Below are 20,493 nucleotides of genomic sequence, written 5' to 3' on the forward strand. Positions count from 1 at the left end.
CTACACCTTGTATTCCTAAATGTGTTTTGTAACATTTCCTATAGACAGATTTACACAGGTGTGATTGATTGTCTCTGTGTAATGAACCCCTTGGCACCTTGTATTTTACAGTATGGACATCTGGCAATCTCTCAGACCCTTGTATCCCACCGCATAGCGTCTAAAAGCCCTGGACACTGTGCATCCTGCAGGAAGGGCCTCCGGTCCCATACACTTGGCTCCAATGTACATTTCTAGACACACTGTACAATGATGGTACATAGCTTCTCTCTCAGGCTTCCAGAATCTGCGTCCACATGAGAGGCTCTTGCTGATTGGCTGCTTACCCCACCACTTGTCAGCATGAAATCCATTCAGCAAATACATACCCTCCCGGCAGCTTGATGTCGGTCTCACATCATCGCTTCTGTAGGAGTCTTGGTATTCTGAGCATTGTCCCGTTTATTGAATGTTCTCTCTGTGCACACATACAATGTTGTGAGTGCACTTTTCGTAGTTGTGTGCAGGATCAACAATATGAGTGATCCACTGTAAACGATAATAGTGAGGTGGACGGTAATAAACCTTATTTATGGCCCGGTCATATCATCAAGATGGGTTTGCACCCACTGTAGCTGACTGTGCACATACCTGCGATTCTGAATTTAAAACTATGGACCTGATTTGGGTCTTGACGGACGGGTTACTCCATCACACCGGTGATCCCGTCATCCAAAATATGAATCCCTTTATTTCCTGTGGGATTTATATTTCAGGGGATGGGATATCTGTCACCGTTGTGATGGAGTAACCCGTTAACCAAGATCTAAATCAGGTGCTACGTTATGATCATCAAACATGCATTGTGTATGTCGAGAGATGGACCGCTCTTTTTAGTACTCTGGTATTAACCCCTCCTGTGCTCATGACGAGCTCAGCTCGTCATGAGGCACGGTTGCGCTGTGCTGATGACAAGCTGAGCTCATCATGACACGCGCAGCGCTCACACGCGGGGCTAATTCTCCCGCTGTGCTGAGCGTTCTGATAAACGGGCGTGGTCATGATGAGCTCAGCTCGTCATGAGCACAGCGCCACCGTGCAGCGTGACGAGCCGAGCTTGTCACAAGCACCGTGGCGCTGCTCGCGCCCCCTCCCCCCAGCGCCGCAGGGGAACTAGCACCACGGCAAAGGGGTTAAATGCACATCCCTAATATCTGTATTTATAACCCAGTAGGAGAATTTTGGGGATAATGTCTATAAAGAATATCACAGAAGATGTTTCAGGCGCACACATAGAAATATCTCAAAGGCAGTGGAGCTCAGAACAGTGGGTCCTGTGAGGACATTTGTGTAACTCTTTTAGAAGTAATGCCAGAGACTTTGAGCCGAGGCAGCCACACAGTTCTGTTATTGGAGGTCACATTCTATCATTAGTAACACGCAATCTTTACCTGCAGGAGAACAACCTGCACTCTTCCTCTGTGGAGCTCTTCTTATAGAGCCCTAGCGGGGGAGGTGGAGAAGTGTGAGATAAGGAAAGTGCATTATTCCCTTCTGAGCATAGAGCATGGGACAAGTGAAGTGGTCAGAAACAGGGTACTGTGTTATACACAAGGACCAAGAAAGGAATGGGGAGAGGATGTGGTGTAAGGGCCAGAGCTGCTGACTTTGGAGCTGGGGAACCAGGTTGGAGTCTTGGTGTTGTGTCAGCATTCTGTGATTCCAGGCAAATCACTTAATTTCACCCGGCCCGCCAAAAATGAATGTGTCCTTGTGTAATGTAACTGGTGCTCATGCAAAGCGCTCCATTACCTTCAGGTAGAGTTTGCGCTATATAAAACCGCCAAAGAAAAAACATAGAGAGTGTCTGAGTTACTCCCCTTGAGAAGACACAGCGGGATGCAGGGTCTCAGCCCACCCTGACCATCAGAAAAGAAGCCCCTTGTGATGGGGTAATGACCCCAATCCAGTGAGACAGGGCTCGCCTTGGCTGAGGAACGGGGCTCTCCCTCAATCCCCACAGATAGAGAAAAATACATTATGGGGCTCTTTAGTTACTCCAAAATAAACGTGGTCTCTAAAATAGCAGTGCACCATCTACAGTTTTTAAAGGTGCTTTTCTTCTGGCATGGCTCCATTGATATCATAAGGTTGCCCTAATCCTGACTGTGATCATGCCTCACTTGGATTACTGCAACAGTCTATGCATTGATGTCCCCAGCATCTCTCTCAAATCCCCAAGGAGTACGAAACAAAGCTGCTCACCTACTGCTTGGTGTGATAAGGCATGGCCACATCACACAAGAACCATGACACCCCTCCACTGACTCCCAGTGAAAGAAAGAGTAACTCTTTTAAAACGTGTAGTCTCTCATCCAAGGTGCTCCATGACAATTCACCAAAACTGATTTACTTGGCAATAAGAAGCCCCAGTGCTTAATTTGAGCCATTGGTTTCTGGTGCTCTGCACCAAAACTTAATTGTGAACACTGGCAATTATGAAAGTTAGCCACATCATGGCGCCGTTTGTCTAATTTAGAGATGAGCAGAACAACATATGTCTATTAATTAAATATGCATTAAAATGACTACTACTTGCCGCCCAAGCCGTTGTTTTTCTTTGTGGGACTGGAATAATCTGAATTGCTGCCACACTTGTATGAGTGTGATAGTTAGTAGTTGTGTTGGTACTGTCATTGGTAGTACTGGCAAGGGCAGCGGATGGTGCAGGCTGCAGTGGCTGCCAGATGGGGGCCCTGGTGCACGCGCATACAGTCACACACACACACACAAGCACACACACACACACACACACACACACACACACACACACACACACAGACAGATATATTCAGTGATTCTTTTGTAATATATATATAAATATATTACAAATGAATCACTAGAAGAGCCTCAGCTCTGCAAACAGGTGTCTTTTGCCTTCCTGCTCAATTAGATGCAAGAGATTTAAAAGTTTATCTTTTCATGTACGTACAGGGCTACTTCCTGTTGAATTCCCAACCACTATATTCCAGACTGGAAACTGACAGCAATTTCTGAAGATCCTCAAAAATTCATTTCTTCTTCCAGCCATTTGAATAATTCAGTCTTTCTTAAGATCTTCCTCCTCACTTGGATCCCAAAGCCCTGCCTTGTCAGATGTTGAACATCCATTTTATTTCCCTTTGAGTTGCAGGTCTCTTACTATGCTTCAAGGCATTATCATCTTTTGATGACATAATGTACAGTGGGCATCAAAACACTATCTTGCAATATATTACCAAGTATGTGTACCTATGCCCGAAAATCGACTAGAGAGTGGTTAGAATTGACCCATAATAATGTAATTCCTCTTGTGAATAAATCCATTTACAAGTGCACAATTATGTTTCATGCCCTAGTTGTGTGACCCTGGTAGCAAGAGCCCATGGTGCAAGGAAGCTCTGGGTGTTGGGAGCTTTGCTGTACATGTAGCCCCTGGCCGACATCGTCGGAACCCATGGCTTAAACGTCATATCCTACTCAGATGACACCCTGCTCATCCTCTCACTTTCAGAAGACACCTCCACCACAAGGAACAACTTCCACAACTGTATGACGAGTGCGGCCAAATGGATGAGACCACCTGCCTGAAGCTCAATACGAACAAGACAAAAGTGTTGATTTTTGGGGACAACACCTCGGCGTTGAAGGACACCTGGTGGCCCTTAAAACTCAGACCCACACCCCGCAACCTCAGCATCATCCTGGACAGCAAGCTCACCATGAAACACAAGATCAACATAATCGCCTCCACCTGGGCCACTCCCTCCACATGCTTCAACAGATCTTCAGATGGCTCCCCATCAGCACCAGGAACACTGTCACTCAAACCCTAGTCACCAGCAGGTTGGACAATGGTAACACCCTCTATGCAGGAATAACCACCCAGCTCCTGAAGAGACTCCAGACAATACAGAACTCAGCCGCCAGACTCATCCTCGACCTCCAAAAATGGACCTTCATCACCTCCCACCTCAGGAACCTCCCTGGCTCCCCATCCAGAAAAGATGCCCATTCAAGATGCTAATACACGCCTACAAGGAGCTCCACAGCCAAGGACCAGCATACATCAACCATTGACTGAACTTCCACCAACACTCCAGACACCTACACTCTGCATCCCTCGTACAAATACCCGCATCCGCTGAAGCTACAGTAGAGGACGATCCATCTCCTACCTTGCCACCAAGTCCTGGAACGACCTTCACCCTCAACTCCTTACATCATCCTCCCAACCCAATTCAGAAAGGGACGAGAGGCCTGGCTCTTCGACGCATCCCATCAATAACCTAGCACCTGGACACCCTCATGGTTGATTAGCTGCACGCTGCAAACCTGAGTTGATTGAATGATTGAGACCCCGATGATGGCAGGCACCCTTGGTACTGGGAGCCCCTTGGTGAAGGCAGCACTTGGTATCAGGAGTGCTTGGTTATGTGAGTCCTTGGTGTTGGAAGTTCATCTGCCAGGAGCCCTTGGCATCGGGATTCCCTGGTGATGAGAGCCCTTGCTGTCAGGAGTCCTTGGTGATCAGGGCCCTTGGTGATCAGGGCCCTTGGTGTCAGGAGCCTTTGTTATCAGGAGCCTTTATTGTCAAGAGCCCTTGGTATCAAGAGCCCTTGGTATCGGGAGTCTTTAGTGTAACAAGCCCTTGGTGTTCGGAGCTCTCAGTGTCTGGAGCCCATGGATGCTTTTGGTACTGGGGGTCCCTTGGTGTCTGGAGACCTTGGTATCAATAGCCCTCACTGTTGGGACCTCGTGGTGGCAGGTACCCTTGCCACTGGGGGCCCCTTGGTTATGTGGGGCCTTGGTGTTGGAATTTCATGTGCCAGGAGCCCCTGGAGTCTGGAGTCCTTGGTGATTGGAGCTCTCGGTGTCTGGTGCCCCTGGTGGCAGATACCTTTGGCACTGGTTCGCTTGGTTACCTGAGTCCTTGGTGCCAAGAGCCCTTGGCATTGGAATCCTTAGTTATGGCAGTGCTTGGTGTGAGGGGGGCTTGTGTCTGGAATCCTTGGAGTCGGGAGCCTCCCTGTTGGGACCTCATAGTGGCAGGTACTCTTGTCACTGTGTGCCCCTTGGTTACCTGGTGCCTTGGTGTCAGTAGCCCTTTTGCAGGAGCCCTTGACTTTGAGTATTGGTGCAGGAAGTCCTTGGTGTCTGGGTCCTTGGTGATGGGAGCTCTCAGTGGTTGGTGCCCATGGTGGAAGGTACCTTTGTCACTGCGGGCCCTTGGTTACTCCCTGTGCCAAGGAGCCCTTGGCACAGGGAGTCCTTGGTGGTGGCAGCCCTTGTGCAGGAGCCACTGGCACAGGGAGTCCTTGGTGGTGGCAGTGCTTGGTGTGAGGAGCACTTTGTATCAGTAGCCCTTGATGTAGGAGCTCTTGGTGTCTGGAGTCCTTGGTGATGGGAGCTCTCAGTGTCCTGCGGCCATGGTGGCAGGTGCCTTTGGTACTGTGGGCCTTTGGTGTCAGTAACCCTTGTGCCTGGAGCCCTTGGCACAGGGAGTCCTTGGTGGTGGCAGTGCTTGGTGTGAGGAGCACTTTGTATCAGTAGCCATTGATGTAGGACCTCTTGGTGTCTGGAGTCCTTGGTGATGGGAGCTCTCAGTGGTTGGTGCCCATGGTGGAAGGTACCTTTGTCACTGCGGGACCTTGGTTACTCCCTGTGCCAAGGAGCCCTTGGCACAGGGAGTCCTTGGTGGTGGCAGCCCTTGTGCAGGAGCCCTTGGCACAGGGAGTCCTTGGTGGTGGCAGTGCTTGGTGTGAGGAGCACTTTGTATCAGTAGCCCTTGATATAGGAGCTCTTGGTGTCTGGAGTCCTTGGAGATGGGAGCTCTCAGTGTCCTGCGGCCATGGTGGCAGGTGCCTTTGGTACTGTGGGCCTTTGGTGTCAGTAACCCTTGTGCCTGGAGCCCTTGGCTGTGGGATTTGGTGCTGGAAATCCTGTGTGCCTTGAAATCTTGGCATCAGTAGCCCATGGTGTGGGAGCACTTGTGATTGGTTCTCTAAGCACTAGAAGCGCTCCGCGTTGTCAGGTATCACTGGTGAAAGTATGATAGCAAAATAGCTTTTTTCTGTGTTTTGTCTTAATTTAAGGAACTCATTGCAACATTCTATTCACCTCTTAAGTCTTGAGTTGAATTCAGGCAGAAGTTGAATTGTTTGTAATTTCCTTATGTGTAGTTGTGTTTGGCTCAGTGTTAGCGCATTGAGGCCATCGGACGGGCACTTGCTGTACAAATAGCACATACATGATCATATAAGATATGTGATGTGTCTTCAACAATATTGATGCAACATTCTGGGGTGTCGGATATAAAGTTCTGTTTACATGAGTAAGTTTAGATTTGCTAATCTTAGCTCACATCTGCACACCTTCAGGATATATTTACATGGTCAAGCTACGTATGCAGCGTTAAGGATGGGAAAGCTCATTACCGTGACAATATATTGGTTGTAATTATTTTGCACTTAATAGTGGTGTCAGTCGATTTCCTTCACTAAGGGCCTGATTTAAATCTAGGCAGATGGGTTGAGATAGGAAATGATGAGATTTATATTTCGGCGTTTGGGATATCGTAAGACGCCCAATTATATCTAAATCAGTCCCAAAGTATTGTGCAAGAGCACTGTCCAGTTCTCTCTTCGTCTTCTGCCATGGCGACCCTACCCGCAGGAGATAATCCCTCCAGTGATTTAAATGAGAGTGGGCACAGAACTCTCGACTCCCTCCAAGCGAAGGTCACTCAGCAAGAGAGAGGGCCAAGCATTGGCCCTTGCATTGGAAATCCTATGACCCTTGGAGCCAAGCTAGTCAACAGAATACTTACAGATATCAACCAGGAAATCATTGTGATCTGTCTGGCCATTAGTGACAAAAATATAATATTTGTGTGAAGAAAACATAACCCTGAACATAGAAGAAATGTTAACGGTTGCAGAATGAGGTGGTTCGTCTGACTAAATTCGCCATCTTGAAATACTCAGTTCTCTCTCCTGCCTTGCTTGGGTTCTTAAAATATGAACGCAATGCATTGTGGGTGCACGATATTTACATAATACCAGTGCGCGCGCGATGCTCATTGGTGCAATTAATTCAAATTGAAAAAAGAAGATTCTGGCGGGTTATGTTATTTGCCTCTGTGATGGTTCGTGAATTATCACTTTGAGCGCAAGTTTGCAAAATAAAAACTAAAGCATTGGCGAGTGACTCTTGGGGCAAGTCACAGCCATGGGGTGAATATACACTTCAAATAGTGTTTACTAGAGGTGCCATGCGTCATTTTTCAGATGCATTAATCCCTTTAAAAGTAATATCGGAATGGTTAGTGTCAGAGTTAGAATTTTGCAATTCTGATTTCATAAAGCTCAGGGGATTTTGGGGAATCTACATTTTAATTTTGGAATTTTCTATTTTTTCCTTACATTAATTATTTGCAATAATGTCAATTGAAGAATGTATAAGGAGTTGGAGATATTCATTTTCTTTGTGCTTTTTTTATATAACTGTTTCGCTGTAACCTCTCTCTTTCTACTTGAGTGCCTTTCCATTTTTTATTTTTTTATGTAATTAGAGTGGGAGTCCTTACTAGCCACTGAATTCGCCTTTTTTAACATCATCCTTACATTCATTTAGGTTTTACACTGTTTTTACCCAAATCCCTAACCCCTGGCTTGTTATTTTCCCATGTTTTTGTTTTCCTGAGTTAATGACCCTGAGATTTTTGCAACATAAGAAAGATACTATCTTGCCCGGAATGGTGTTGATTGCTGGAATGTTTTTGCAACGTATAAATAACATTGTAACAATATGTAATTGGAACTTCAGTTTCTAGTATATACATCAAAACATTCCTACTTCAGGTACACAGATGATTAAAAACTGTTATTTTTAAGAGTTTCTGCTGCTTTAACCTCAGTTAAATACAGTTCATGAATCCTCACACCTCCTCATTTTTATTTCAAATTGTACTACAAGGTCATAGAAATATACCGGTACTCATAGGGATATTATACATAAGCTTGTTACACACCATCATGGCTTATTCTGGTAACCCGCTGACCCTGCGAGAATCAAGAGGGAGAGAGAGGACCAGAAAGCTAGTCCAGACCGGTTTTGCGAAGGAGGCACAACAGGTCCCACGCTGGTGCTGGCCAGAAATCCTGGCTTCACCCTGCCACTTCAATAACCTTGGAGCTAAAAACAAGCATTGAAAGCGTGATCTTGAGAAGGGAATCCCCCCTCTCACAGTTAGATACACTTTAGGGCGTGTAGACACATAGACTACACTACACAACCCCTATTTTAACCTACACATATTTATATTGTCCTGAAGAAAGCCAGATTAGCATAAGGCACTGGCTGAAACATGTTGACAACTTAAGGACGTAGGAGGTCGTAACCCGCCTCTAACGTCCCACAGCCTTATTTTTAACCGCTGACGGAGGCCCTTTTAATAAAGTATCCTCACCCCAGGGACCATCCGCCAAGCCGTTTTAATTTCACATACCTTAACACCCTACACCGCACACACAGTGACATACCTGCTCCGCTGTAATCAGGCGTCGAAGCACACCCGGGACACGCTAGGTGTCACTGGGTGGGCCCGATGATGAAGCATGCCACCAACTAGGTTGGTGGGTGAGGGCTTTCTAAAGACACCCAACAGGTGCCACTGCCACTTGGCAAGACCATACTGAGTCGCTATGTAATTAATAGTAATCTATCATATTAATGTCAGATTAACCCACTCTAGAGCTAGTCTCCTTTTGATATCCATACAACCCGCTGACCCTAACAGCTGGATTCTCACTCTGGCTCTCTATAGTATTGTTAGTAATGACTGTAACTTGTTTCAACATATCATCTCATTCCACATTTTTCTGTGTCTAGGTGCGTAAAGAGCAGGTGTCACTATTACCCAAATAAATGGCACCCACCACAGGAGATTGGAAGGCAGTGATGACATTGCAGAGAATAAAATAGGAGTTACAGCATTTATCATAGTTCATCAGTCAACCCATGACAAGGGCCGTGTGTCTAACTCTGTGTTTCTATGCAATGTTTGGATGATCATATAGAATTTGTTCTATGTCTCTGCCTCTTACACTCTCCTATATCTTCTAAAATATCTATATTGGTTCCTTGTAGGCATCAGCAGCAAGCAGGAAAACGGCAAAACGTTCAGCATCACTAACACAGTCCGGTTTCCGGTTGACCGAAAGGATAACAGCGGAATTGTGACCTGTGAGGCCACCCATCCAGCACTGCGAGGACAGAAGAAGCAGACGCAGTATGTCCTGGACGTGCAGTGTAAGTCTCAAGCAGATCCTGCTGTATTCAGAAGGATCCTGAAAATGTGTCAATAACACCAATATTGATGTTTTTCTGCTGCACTCACTGCAAACCTGTGTAAATCTCTGTTCTCTGTGTGAATATAATTAGAGGTTCTATTGTGTGTTGTCCCAGACCTAGAACTCAAACACTTCACTATTGTAGAAAATGAAATTGCTTTCTTTCTATACCTTCCTTGATACCCATTACTCTCAAATTGTTTGTTCTTGTTATTGGTTCGGATAAAAAAAAGAAATTATCAAAATATTACATTCATATTTTTTGTTATCTTTCTTTTGAGATTTCCTGTTTTGCTTCTTTGTTTGGTAGTTTGCTTTGTTTTTTGTTAACTTAATGTTGTTTGTTTGTTTTTCCCTCTTCGTTTTACCAAATGCTTCTTTTTTAGTTCTTTATATGCTTGATTTTCCTATATTAATGACTGTAGCACGAGGGTTTGTCATCCATTTTAGGGGTAATCCTCTATCAGACTTCAACAAATAAAATGTTGACCCCATTCAAATGTTAAATCCATGACTTCTATGTCACACACATTTTCTGCCACAGCAACATTCATTAGGCTAGTTTGCATATTGATTTGATAAGTTATTTGATAACATGTGTCCGGCTTTCTATTTTTATCTTCATATAGTTTTACTTTTGTCCCTCTTTGCTTCTTTTTACTTACTTTATTTTCACAATATGTTATTTATATCTTTCTGATTCTCTCTTAGTTTCCTTGTTAACTCTTTTTTCATCTTACTCTTCATTGTGTAGTTTACATGTACATCACCCTCACCATTTTTGTTTTTTTTCTATCTCTAATTTTCTCTCTGATCCTTCTGCTCTCTTTTGATGTGTTTTTCATTCTGTAATGTATCGGGCACACTTAACATTTTACATTTTTGCCCTTTTTTACCTTTTCCACTTTATAGACTCATTATCTTCCATTTCAAACACCAGATCTTCTTTCTGGTGCCTCTATCTCCTTGTTCCAATATCCTCTTTTCAATATTCACTGAAATTTCACATCACCTTCTGAGTCATGTCATATATCTCCGACCAAAGAGGCCTGTGGCACGACATCTGTACCAGCGCCTGTCTGCATGAATTCTGTGGAATAATTCCAATGTAACGCTCGTTCGATTCTTCTAATTAAATTAACATTATGGGCTTAGATGATGTCTTAATTAGCAAGGCCTTTACCGGCACATTAGCAGCCTGAGAGAGCTCGACGCTGGTGCCATGTCGCTTTGCTAAAGGCCTTTTTTGGGTTGTGACGCGTGCCTTCTTGTGTTTGATCTAGTTAAGGGAGCTTAATGCGGCCCTTAAGTAGATCAAAACAAGCACTGACAAAGCAGATAAGGCTGGCCGCGTGTTTATAGCTAAAAGCTTATGCATGTTTACCATTGTGACTGTATAAGGTAAAGGTTTTTATGATGCTCCAAGTTCTGCAACACTTGTGTTTGTGCGTGCGTGTGTGTGTGGGGGGGTTTGTTTCCTGTTAGGGAACCAGGGACTGGTTAAATTTGCCTCACCCTGGTGCATTCTCTTCCTCGCCACTATTGTTCCTAACCAGCCGAGAAATAATGTTTGGTTTCCTTTGAAGGGTTTAATCCGTCTTCCTCTGTGCGCGTGGGATCAATCGTGATTAATCCAGCATCACGCCCCCTGCGGGCGCATGATAAGCATGTGTCAGGAGCACTTCCAGGTGCCCATTCAAAGCCTCTGCATCTCCACCTTAGGCCCACGGGTGATGTGCTGAAAGTCTGAGTCCCTAAAAGTTGTGAAACTCTTTTAGGTGTTGTTAAATTGCGGCCTGGACTCTCCAGGAACAGGGGATATTTATCACAGGTTGTAAACTCCGAGCCATGATTTAGCGCCTCCCACTCGCCAATTTCCGCAAGCTTTTTTTTTTTACTGAGAATCCTTGACCAATGTGTCCCGATTTAATTTTCATAAATGCAATTCTGAAAAAATTCTTCAGATACAACACTGAAGTTCTGCCTTCATAGAGGACCAGATTCGAAGGTTGCTGCCAGCAATGGCCCCAGCAGGTAAATCACTCCTGCCCTACAGGCATGACAGTGAAACCCGAAAGAAACCAAATAACTAAACTGGAGGAAATGCACAGTGGACTTGGTCAACACCAGCTGATCAAGTAAATAGGAAGTCTGTCGGAGCCAGGTCTATTCCTTCTGCGCTACTGTCTGAAGATACCTTTCTTTGGATCAAGCATTTGGATAAAACAAAATCTGATCCTTAGACTAAAAGTACCGGACAACACAGCAGATCGACTGCTTGGATGAAGCAACAAACGAGGTCACATGGTATGGTTCTGTAGAAACCTACACTGACCAGAAGTAATGAGTGAAATGATTCCTTGGGAAAGGCTACATTACCATCGCTTTAACATTAACACAGCATAGACTACCTGGGTCAAACTATGACCCAATCAGTACGCTGCAAGTCATCCAGAAAATGGTGGATCAACTGAACGAACCTACAAAAAGAGACAACAATGTGGTACACTTCTTAATAACCAATCCCCAAACCATTTTGATAATCTTAGGGAAAGGCAGCCCTGAGCTACCAAGCAGCACGCAAAAGAAGGACATTAACTTGAACGAAAACCATCACGTAAATTAATGAACAAAACAGGAGTGCCAGAGACCTAAAACACAATTTTGAATACACTTCTTAATAAACCTATACTGGCCAGTGATAACAGATTAAATGATTAATTGTGGAAGGCAGGCCTACCTTGCCTACAACATTAACTCTGTTTAGGTAGCCTGTGTCAGGCTATGACCCAATCAAGATGCTGTAAATTATCTAACCATGGGTGGAATACTATGCTACGCTCGCGAAGTGTGCGGAGTTTGCACAACTACACGCTATGCGGATTGCACGTAGCACTGTGTAAAAACGCGTTGCATAGCAGGCATTTTTTGCTCGCTCGCTGTCCTCAACGTCAAGTTGGCGACCGCAAGCGAGCAAAATCACCATCCCGGTGAGACTTTTTCCTCGTTCGCAATCAGAAACATCAAGTTGCCGATCGCGAGCGTGGAAAATAAACCTCCCGGCAAGATTCTTAAAGCGGGTAGGTCAGGTTTCTCATTGTGAGTGGTTGTAAATGCTCGCAACCGCTCGCGATGAGAAAATCCCAGTCCGGGTTGAGAAAGCTGCCGCTCGAGTGCAAATCTACTCGAGCGGCCGAAAACGACTGCTTGCACTGTGCAAGATGCCATTTACAATGAGTGCACAGTATAGACAAGCATCCGGCACTGTGCAGTCAGTGTGAACAGCATTTTCCCCACCGCACTACGCAGTTCGCGTAGATACGTGTAGCGTGCGTAGTGTGAAGTGCACTTCGCATAGCTACGCGTAGCGTTACTACGCGAAATACGCCCAGGGCTAAGGTTATCCATGAAACAATGGATCAACTGAACGTAACAAGAAATAAGCAGGACAATGTGGTATGTTTCTTACTAAACCTATGCTCACCAGTAGTAACAAATGAAAAGATTATTTTGTCGAAGGTTGGTCTACCTTCGCTACAACATTAACTTACCATACCTAATCAATAACTATAAATTATCCAAAAAGCAGTGGCCCACCTGAATGACCAAAAACAAGCAGAACCTCTATTTGTGATCTACATTCATGCCTGAGCACTTTCTTGGGATCATTGATAATACTGCCAGAGGAAGGTCTTCTGCTTCTGAATGGTTGCCCACCCATGCAGACACTCTGTATGTCTGGCAGCGCCACGAGGACATTGTGAAAAGCCATTTGCAGGAAAGAGCACAGCAGGTGCCCACTGAACCCATTACTGGCACTCCTGTCAACTAATGAAGATCAAGGAAGGACAATATCCACAGACGAACCAGGCACGAGCAGCAGACCGGGAACGAGCTGCCACAGTATTCAGAGCATGCTGGCCAAAGGGGAGGCAGAGAATGAGTGGGCGGGTACCGGGAGCTGCTCAGGGCCGGACTGGGAACTGAAAGCAGCCCTGGCAAATTTTCCCAGACCAGCCCCCATCCGGCGCGTAGCGCGCGAGCTCAACGTGCGAGCCTGGCGACTACTATGGGCTTTGAGGCTGTTCTCCCACAAGAAAATTTTGGAAAAAGACAGAGCAAAATGGACAATTTTACAGCACATTTTCCATTACATATTCAATTGTATGAACTTTCAAAGCAATGTAAATAGTAGATGATTACCCTAAAGAGCACCCGGTTACCCCCACCCATTACCCTAAAGAGCACCCGGTTACCCCCACCCAGTCAGATCATGTACCCATAGACATTCTTTCAGAGAGCACCAAAAATAGACCAACCAAAAATAGACACGAGTAGTGAATCAGAGAGAACAAAGTAAAAGTGAGACCAGCCCTACATGATGTGTAGTGAGCAAGCGCAGCGAGCGAGCCCGGCGACTACTTTTGGAAAAAGAGAGACAAAAATTGTGAATTTTAGAGCACCAGGTTACCCACCCAGTCACATTATGTACCTGAAGCACACTTGCTGTTTCCATGAGTTTTCACATCAAAGCTAGGCCTGCTGACTTTATCAATGCTTGTTGTCAAAAATGTGTCCTAAAGTAGTCGAGAAAACTCAACTTAACTGGATATTTTCATACCTTGCTGCCAGAACCAGAATACCACCAGAAATAACAGTTTGATTCCACAAGCTAGCTGAGAGACAACCCAATATAAAACTGTTCTCCTTTTCCAAGCTCTTTAAAGAGAGACCAATGATTTCTAAAGAAACGTACCTAAAGATGGTGCTGAAACAGGGATAGACATAGGCAGCGCAGCTCCCACAAGATATGTGGTTGGAGGTGGGAGTAGAATAGAGATGCTTTGAAGAAACCAGGGATGCCAACTGTGCCCTCTGCACATCTGCCTGTCTCTTGCTTGATCCATGTGACCTGTCTACCCATCTCTTTCCTGTGCAGTCCTAACATCTTTAATGTTCTGTTTACAACACAGCTCTTTCTCAGGGGTGGTTGGGGGCAGCGGTCTTGAAAATGGCATTGTCTTGCCAATAAATGTGTGTGATGTGACCTCTGAGGGTCCAGTCAAGGTGAAACAAGGTCTGACTGACGGCAGCTGGGACAGTGCACAGTGATGAAAGGCACCGTTTCTTCTAATCCTGCTGTTTTCCAGTATGACAATGTTTGTGTGTTTTGAACAAACCAGAGACTGGCAGGAGGTGTCCTATTACCATATAGGAAAGAAGACAGATGCATCTATGACCGGAATGAAAGAATAACCAATACACAGGAAGACACACAAATAGGTAGGTCTGCCTGAAGGCCTGCTTTACCTCCAATCACACAAGAAGTTATACAAAGGGCAAAGAAAAAACACAGGAAGATAGAGTGAGGACAGGTAAAGGGGAACACAGACAGAGACACAGATAGCAGAAAAACAAGGAAGACTGGCATAGAGGATCGACAAAAAGACAAATCTACAGGACAGATACAGAGGAATACGGACCTAATCTTAGAATATTGACAGGCACCAAGGTTAGACCAATCTTTCATTCACAAGCAACCTAGGGTGAGGTGACACTTTGGCTTAGAGACAGGCGACTCTATGAGGAAGCAGCAATTTACTTTAATACACATCATGTGTCTTTGAAGTTTGAGCAGATCTTGATCCCAGCCATCAACATCCAGGCGACAGCCAGGGAAGAAGGGGTGCTGTGCTAACCGCTGTGGGGTAAGTGACTGCCCTAGCCCTGCCTTTTGTGTTTATGACATGAAGAGGAGTTGGGCTAGCGTAGGCGGACTCTCGGAGTGGCTTAATCATTCTGTGCTCGTCTGTGTGTTTCACTGTCTTGGCTTCGGGAGTCAGGGCCGGCAAGGCCCAGGCAACGCACAATATACAACTAGTCAAGCCCTGGCCAACCCACTCCAATCTACCCTACCCCTCTCCACCTCAAACTAACCTACTCCAATCTATATTGAGATAAGTTTACAATGATAACATATAATTGACAAACACTGCTGCCATCTCCTTATTGGGCATGCAGAACTGGATATGGCAATGGCTTGGATACCTTGCATTATCTGTATTGCCTTATTATGCCTTTATTTCGTACCAATTAAAATAAAAACATGCTTTAAAAAAAACTACTCCAGTCTACTGCGTCTAATTCCACCCACTTCAATCTACACCACCCCAATCTTATCTACCCTACTCCAATCTACCCCATTCCCATCTACCTCACCCCATCCCAATCCACCACACGCCTCTCTATCCAACTCCACTGCAATACAATCTATCCCAATCTACCCCACTCCAATCTACCCCACACCTCCCCAATCTACCCCACTCCATCCCAATCAACCCTACAATATACCCCACTTCAATCTACCCCCCTCCACTTTACTCCAGTTGACCCAACTCCTCTAGTATACCCCACTCCAGTCTACCCCACTCCACTCCCATCTACTGTTAAAAGGGGTTCCAAAGACAACCGGTAACCAAAGACCCCTTTATGTTGCCCGGCGGTATCGCCTCTATGACCCACCAATATTAATCAATGAAGAAGCAGGCGCTGGAGACTGGAAGGCGGGAAACGAGGATTTTATTCTCTCCGGAGGAGAACACATCAATTCAGACAGCAAGTATCGTCACGAGGTGCTCTAACCACATCTCTGAGGCCTGGCCTCTTATAGTTGAGTTTATGAACTTTATTGCACATAACACATTCTCGCAATACTTTAATACTTGAAAGAACATCCTCGGAATCTCCCCTTCAGACCCGTTCCCACATACATTTACAGTTGGATTCCCCACCCTGGTCACAACAGGTGATGGTCGTAGCACAGCAGGGCATTCCGCCGATTCACGGAATGCATGGGGTTGATCGGATCTCATGGGGTGGGGGCTTTGATCGGTTCGGGGGTCTTTTGATGGGGAGGGGAAGCTTCCTACTGTACGGGGTAATAAACAGTATCCGCAGAGCCAGGTGGCGGCCTGGGAACAGGGAAGACAAACGGGGACGCATGAAAAGGGGGTTTGCATCAAAAAGGGTTTGAGGCCATGAAAGGAATGAGGGGAGGTGTCGCGCTGGGAACAGGATGGGACTCAGTGGTGAAGCTGCGCTGAAATGGGGTTTATGACCCAAGGCATGAGAGAGCGGGGGTTGTCAGCGCGCGGGGGAATGCTTACGGGGTTTAAGAGAGAGAGAGACGCGCTGGCTATTAGCGAGGGGCAGGGAGGCCATGGCATTCAAAATGGCTGCCGCTTACGCGCACGAATGGGCTCGAAAAAGGGGCAAGATGGCGCAGATATTGTTCACCAAGATTGTATTAGTTTTTCACAGTCCTCCCTTTAACATTTCCAAGACATCTTGCTGGCCTATTTCCTATCTACACCTATATGCAGCGATCATGAGTAAGGGAGAGGGGATTTAGGCAAAGGGACTGTGCATATACATTATTTTATAAACATCACATTGAAAAATTTCATCATTTAGTAAGCGGGTTCATTGTTAAGTTGGTTGCAGGGAAAAATCATCGTAATGCAATATCAGACTAGAATTACGTAGCGAGGGCGTTGGGTACAGATCATAGAATAAGAATTGGTAAGTTATCATATAAGTAAGTCCTTTTTGTATACGGCGGGTGCATAGTTAGTCCAATGGTGGTCGGGAGAGAAATGAGATATAGAAAAAAATAGAAATCAGAGTTCTCGGTGTCTTTGTCGTCTTCTGTTGGCCCTGTTAAGCACCTGGATTGCAATTCGGTCTGTCAACAGGAATGTTCATGTGGATTGAGTCGTAGGAGGTCTGCGGACAGGGGTACATTTTGTTTTGTTTCGCCAGACCTCATAGGAGCAATGCGTTACGGTTTTGGAACAGGTGCACTTTCTTTTGTAACGCAGAGCATAGATTTGCAATAAAAAATGCGATTGTTCCAGAATTGTGAGATCTGTTCGTTTCTTGAGTCTCTGTGGTGGGCATTTCCTGTTGCTTCCATCATCTTCAGGGTGTTCGGTAGCGGGCAGAACCACAGACTTTGTTTATCTTTTCTTCGGGGGCGACCCTTGGTGGAGTTCCAGGTCACCGTTCTGGGATTTAACACAGTTCGTGGTCTACTTAGTCGGAGCTCCCTCCCTTCCGATGCAGGGAGCACTCTTCTCTGGGTAGCTCAGTAGGATTTGGAGGAACTTGGGAGTTCAGATGGAAAGGTGCGGGTGTGAACAGTCCTTATGGTAGGTCGGAGGAGGAGGGGATGGAGCAAGGCCAAGTCGGGAACAGATCAGGGGGAGGCGGAGAGTTTTGCGACAGGCGAGTCCGTAACCATGTTCAGAGAGCGGGGGCTTTTGGCACACGTTGATCATATAGCAGGGGCTTCTGGTCAGCTCTTTCCTTAGCTTTGTCTGAAACAATGCCCCGTCCGGCGTCTCCTTACTGCTGTGGTCTCGCCTCGGCCTCCGTCGCTGATGTTCCACAATCCGTAGTCAGGCCGCGTGCTCCCACATCCGGTCTCTTTCTCCTCCGACAGTGATATCCTTAAATGAGTTTTGAAAAGACAGTCTTTAGAGATATTGCAGAAGAAGGTAATTACATAAGTCTATTTCTCTCCCAACACCAAGCAACTGGGGTAAGCACTCGCTACATTGGAGATTCTTGTGACTGACGTATAAACAATTGATGATGGGTTTGCTGATTTCCTTACAACTTCCTTTTGTTGGCTAATTCTTTGACGCTTTGATGATTATTACGTTCATTTGTCATATGTCTATTTATAGTAGATGTCAGTTCTTCTGGCAGAGACCCGTTTCCCTAGTACTAGTCTTGAAAAGCTAGGCTGGTTTTCAGGGCCTTGTGTTTTACAAAAAGTGCAACGTGCTATTCACCATAGTCTGATAGGCATCCTTCTGAGGGATGAACATAGGCTAAACAAGTCTGCATTACATAAAAACATTTTATTATCAACCAGGCTTACTGCAACAAGTTCTTTCGATTTTCAATCTAATTTTCAACTTTGCACACATCCTTCTAACTTTCTATATAAATCCTCGCAACCTGGATACTACAAAAACTCGGGAGGGGTGGTTTGCAATAATTATTAAACTTATCCTCGGGGAAGGAGGGATCTTATGGACAACAATTAGGGACACAGTGAATTAGAGCAGGGGGCGTTTTTCAGGCTCTCGTTCAGGGCAGCTGACACAAACTGGGGGCATTTTGGGTAGATGGGGGTGTCTCGATTATTTCTTACAGCTTGGGGTACGGAGACAATTTGCAATGGGGATGGTCGCATTACCACAGACATATTTTATCATAGAGGCCACTGACAAATAGTTCCCTGTGGGTGGGTCAAATTTAGGGAACCTTAGTCGTCTTACCTGTCCCTTTCCTATCGGTCAATTTAATTTTCATCCATATTTTAGCAGAAAGGGAGAGGTAGTAACGTGGTGCCGATACAATTTTATTTAGGACAAATTTGTGCAAATACTTGTGGTATTTGGGGCCAATCAGGAGGCGCACCAGGTTCGCCAATTAGGTGCCAGTTGCTAGGAAGAGGGAAAGTGTGGAGGGATGGAAGAGTGAGTGAGAGAGAGAGAGAGAGAGAGAGTGAGAGAGAGTGAGAGAGAGAGAGAGAGAGAGAGACAATAGGCCAAACAGTACACGTGTGACATAGGGAATGACCGTGTATTGTTAGGGCTATTCAGTGCGTTACCTAACGTTTAGACGTTTCGGGTCTGTGTTAGGATGTAGAAAGCATGCAGTTTTGGGACAAAAGAGCATTAGATCAGGTAAAAAGGTCGTGAGAGCGTCTTTGTTGTGCCGTTTTGCAGCGCAAGTCCGTCTTCATGCATCGGGCGTGACGTGGTTCCAGATCCCTTATGATACTCTAATCGGGATTCTAATGAAACCTGCAGAGGAAAAAAGGGGAAAAAAGGGGTGGTAGGGGGACAACATTCGAACACATCAAATGTATGGGCACGAAAGTCCTTTACTTACCACATACTCGTATTTATCTCTTCGGGATATAATCCCTTAGGGTTCTGGTTTCCTAAAGTCGTGGGGGCAGGCAATGTGATAGGTTGTTCATGGGGAGGTTCGAGGATGGCATTAAGGATCGTGTGTAGTGAAAACGCTAAAAAGAGGAATCAGAGGTGCCTAGCGTGAGGTACCCGGTTTTGTAGATGTATCCGGCCATCGGGATCCCTAAATCATTCCCAAAGCTGTGATGTTCTAAGGCATATCAGTTCTCCGTTCAACCCTGTACCTTAATACCTTCGACCACCATATCCTTATATCAATTTATCAATTACACCGTTTTACTTTACCCATTCTCAGAGGTCAAGGTCCTTCTTCTTACGTCAGTTCCTGAGCTTAGTCGCATATCTTGGAGGCAGCGTATCATACCTTTGATTCGACCATCAACCCAGGGCCGAACAACCATTTCTCGGATAACCTTAAAAAAAGAGCAGAACAGTTGCGTACAGAAAAACCCTCCCACCGATACCCGTATTCACAAAAGTATGCGATGCCTATTCATAGCTTTTTAAAACCTTTATTTGTAGAATTATTCAGTACGTAAAATGTGAGAGCGCAATTCATATTTTGGCCTGATATGTCGTCGATGGAAGCACATACAGTAGGGGGTTTTTTGTAACACAAGAACATGGAAAAAGGTCTAATTAATTATTTGCAAGTAACCAAAAACATTTCATTGCGTGACGAAGGAATCAGGGGCATTTCAGTTCATAAATGGAAACACAGCCAAGCTCATCATAATCACATTTTCTAGATGTAAACCGTGGGTATGCATCATAAGCGATGTTATGTATCAGTTACAACAAATATCAAAAATAAATTGTTCATTGAAATCAACATTTTACGGAACCCTTCTTAAATGTTCGCCAAGTGAACCCTCCTCCCTTTAACATCGAGTGCGCAATGATTCGTATATATATATATATATCTTAGTACATCAAGTTTCATTAGCTAAGGAACACCACGAGGCATCCGTTAGTTCCTATTGACACCAGCGCCATTTTGGGCGAGGTCGGTTTAGTCCGGAAGTAGCATCGGAGGAAAAAATGTCCCCGACAATTGGTGGTTGGACCAGAGTCCCTTTCGGCAGTTCAAAAAAACTGTGCTAACAGAG

General features: G+C 45.4%; 1 protein-coding gene across 2 annotated transcripts in view; it reads left to right on the forward strand.

The window, feature by feature from the left end:
* CADM4 (cell adhesion molecule 4) overlaps positions 1 to 20,493 on the forward strand; it is a 1,184,622-nt gene that overhangs the window by 974,086 nt on the left and 190,043 nt on the right. For both annotated transcript variants that reach the window (XM_086929780.1, XM_086929781.1), the window contains exon 5: positions 9,169 to 9,330. In XM_086929780.1, the coding sequence (XP_086785906.1) occupies positions 9,169 to 9,330 (162 nt within the window). The remainder of the gene's footprint in view (positions 1 to 9,168; positions 9,331 to 20,493) is intronic.

Source organism: Lissotriton vulgaris, chromosome 7 (genome assembly GCF_964263255.1).
Source record: "Lissotriton vulgaris chromosome 7, aLisVul1.2, whole genome shotgun sequence".
Lineage (NCBI taxonomy): Eukaryota > Metazoa > Chordata > Amphibia > Caudata > Salamandridae > Lissotriton > Lissotriton vulgaris.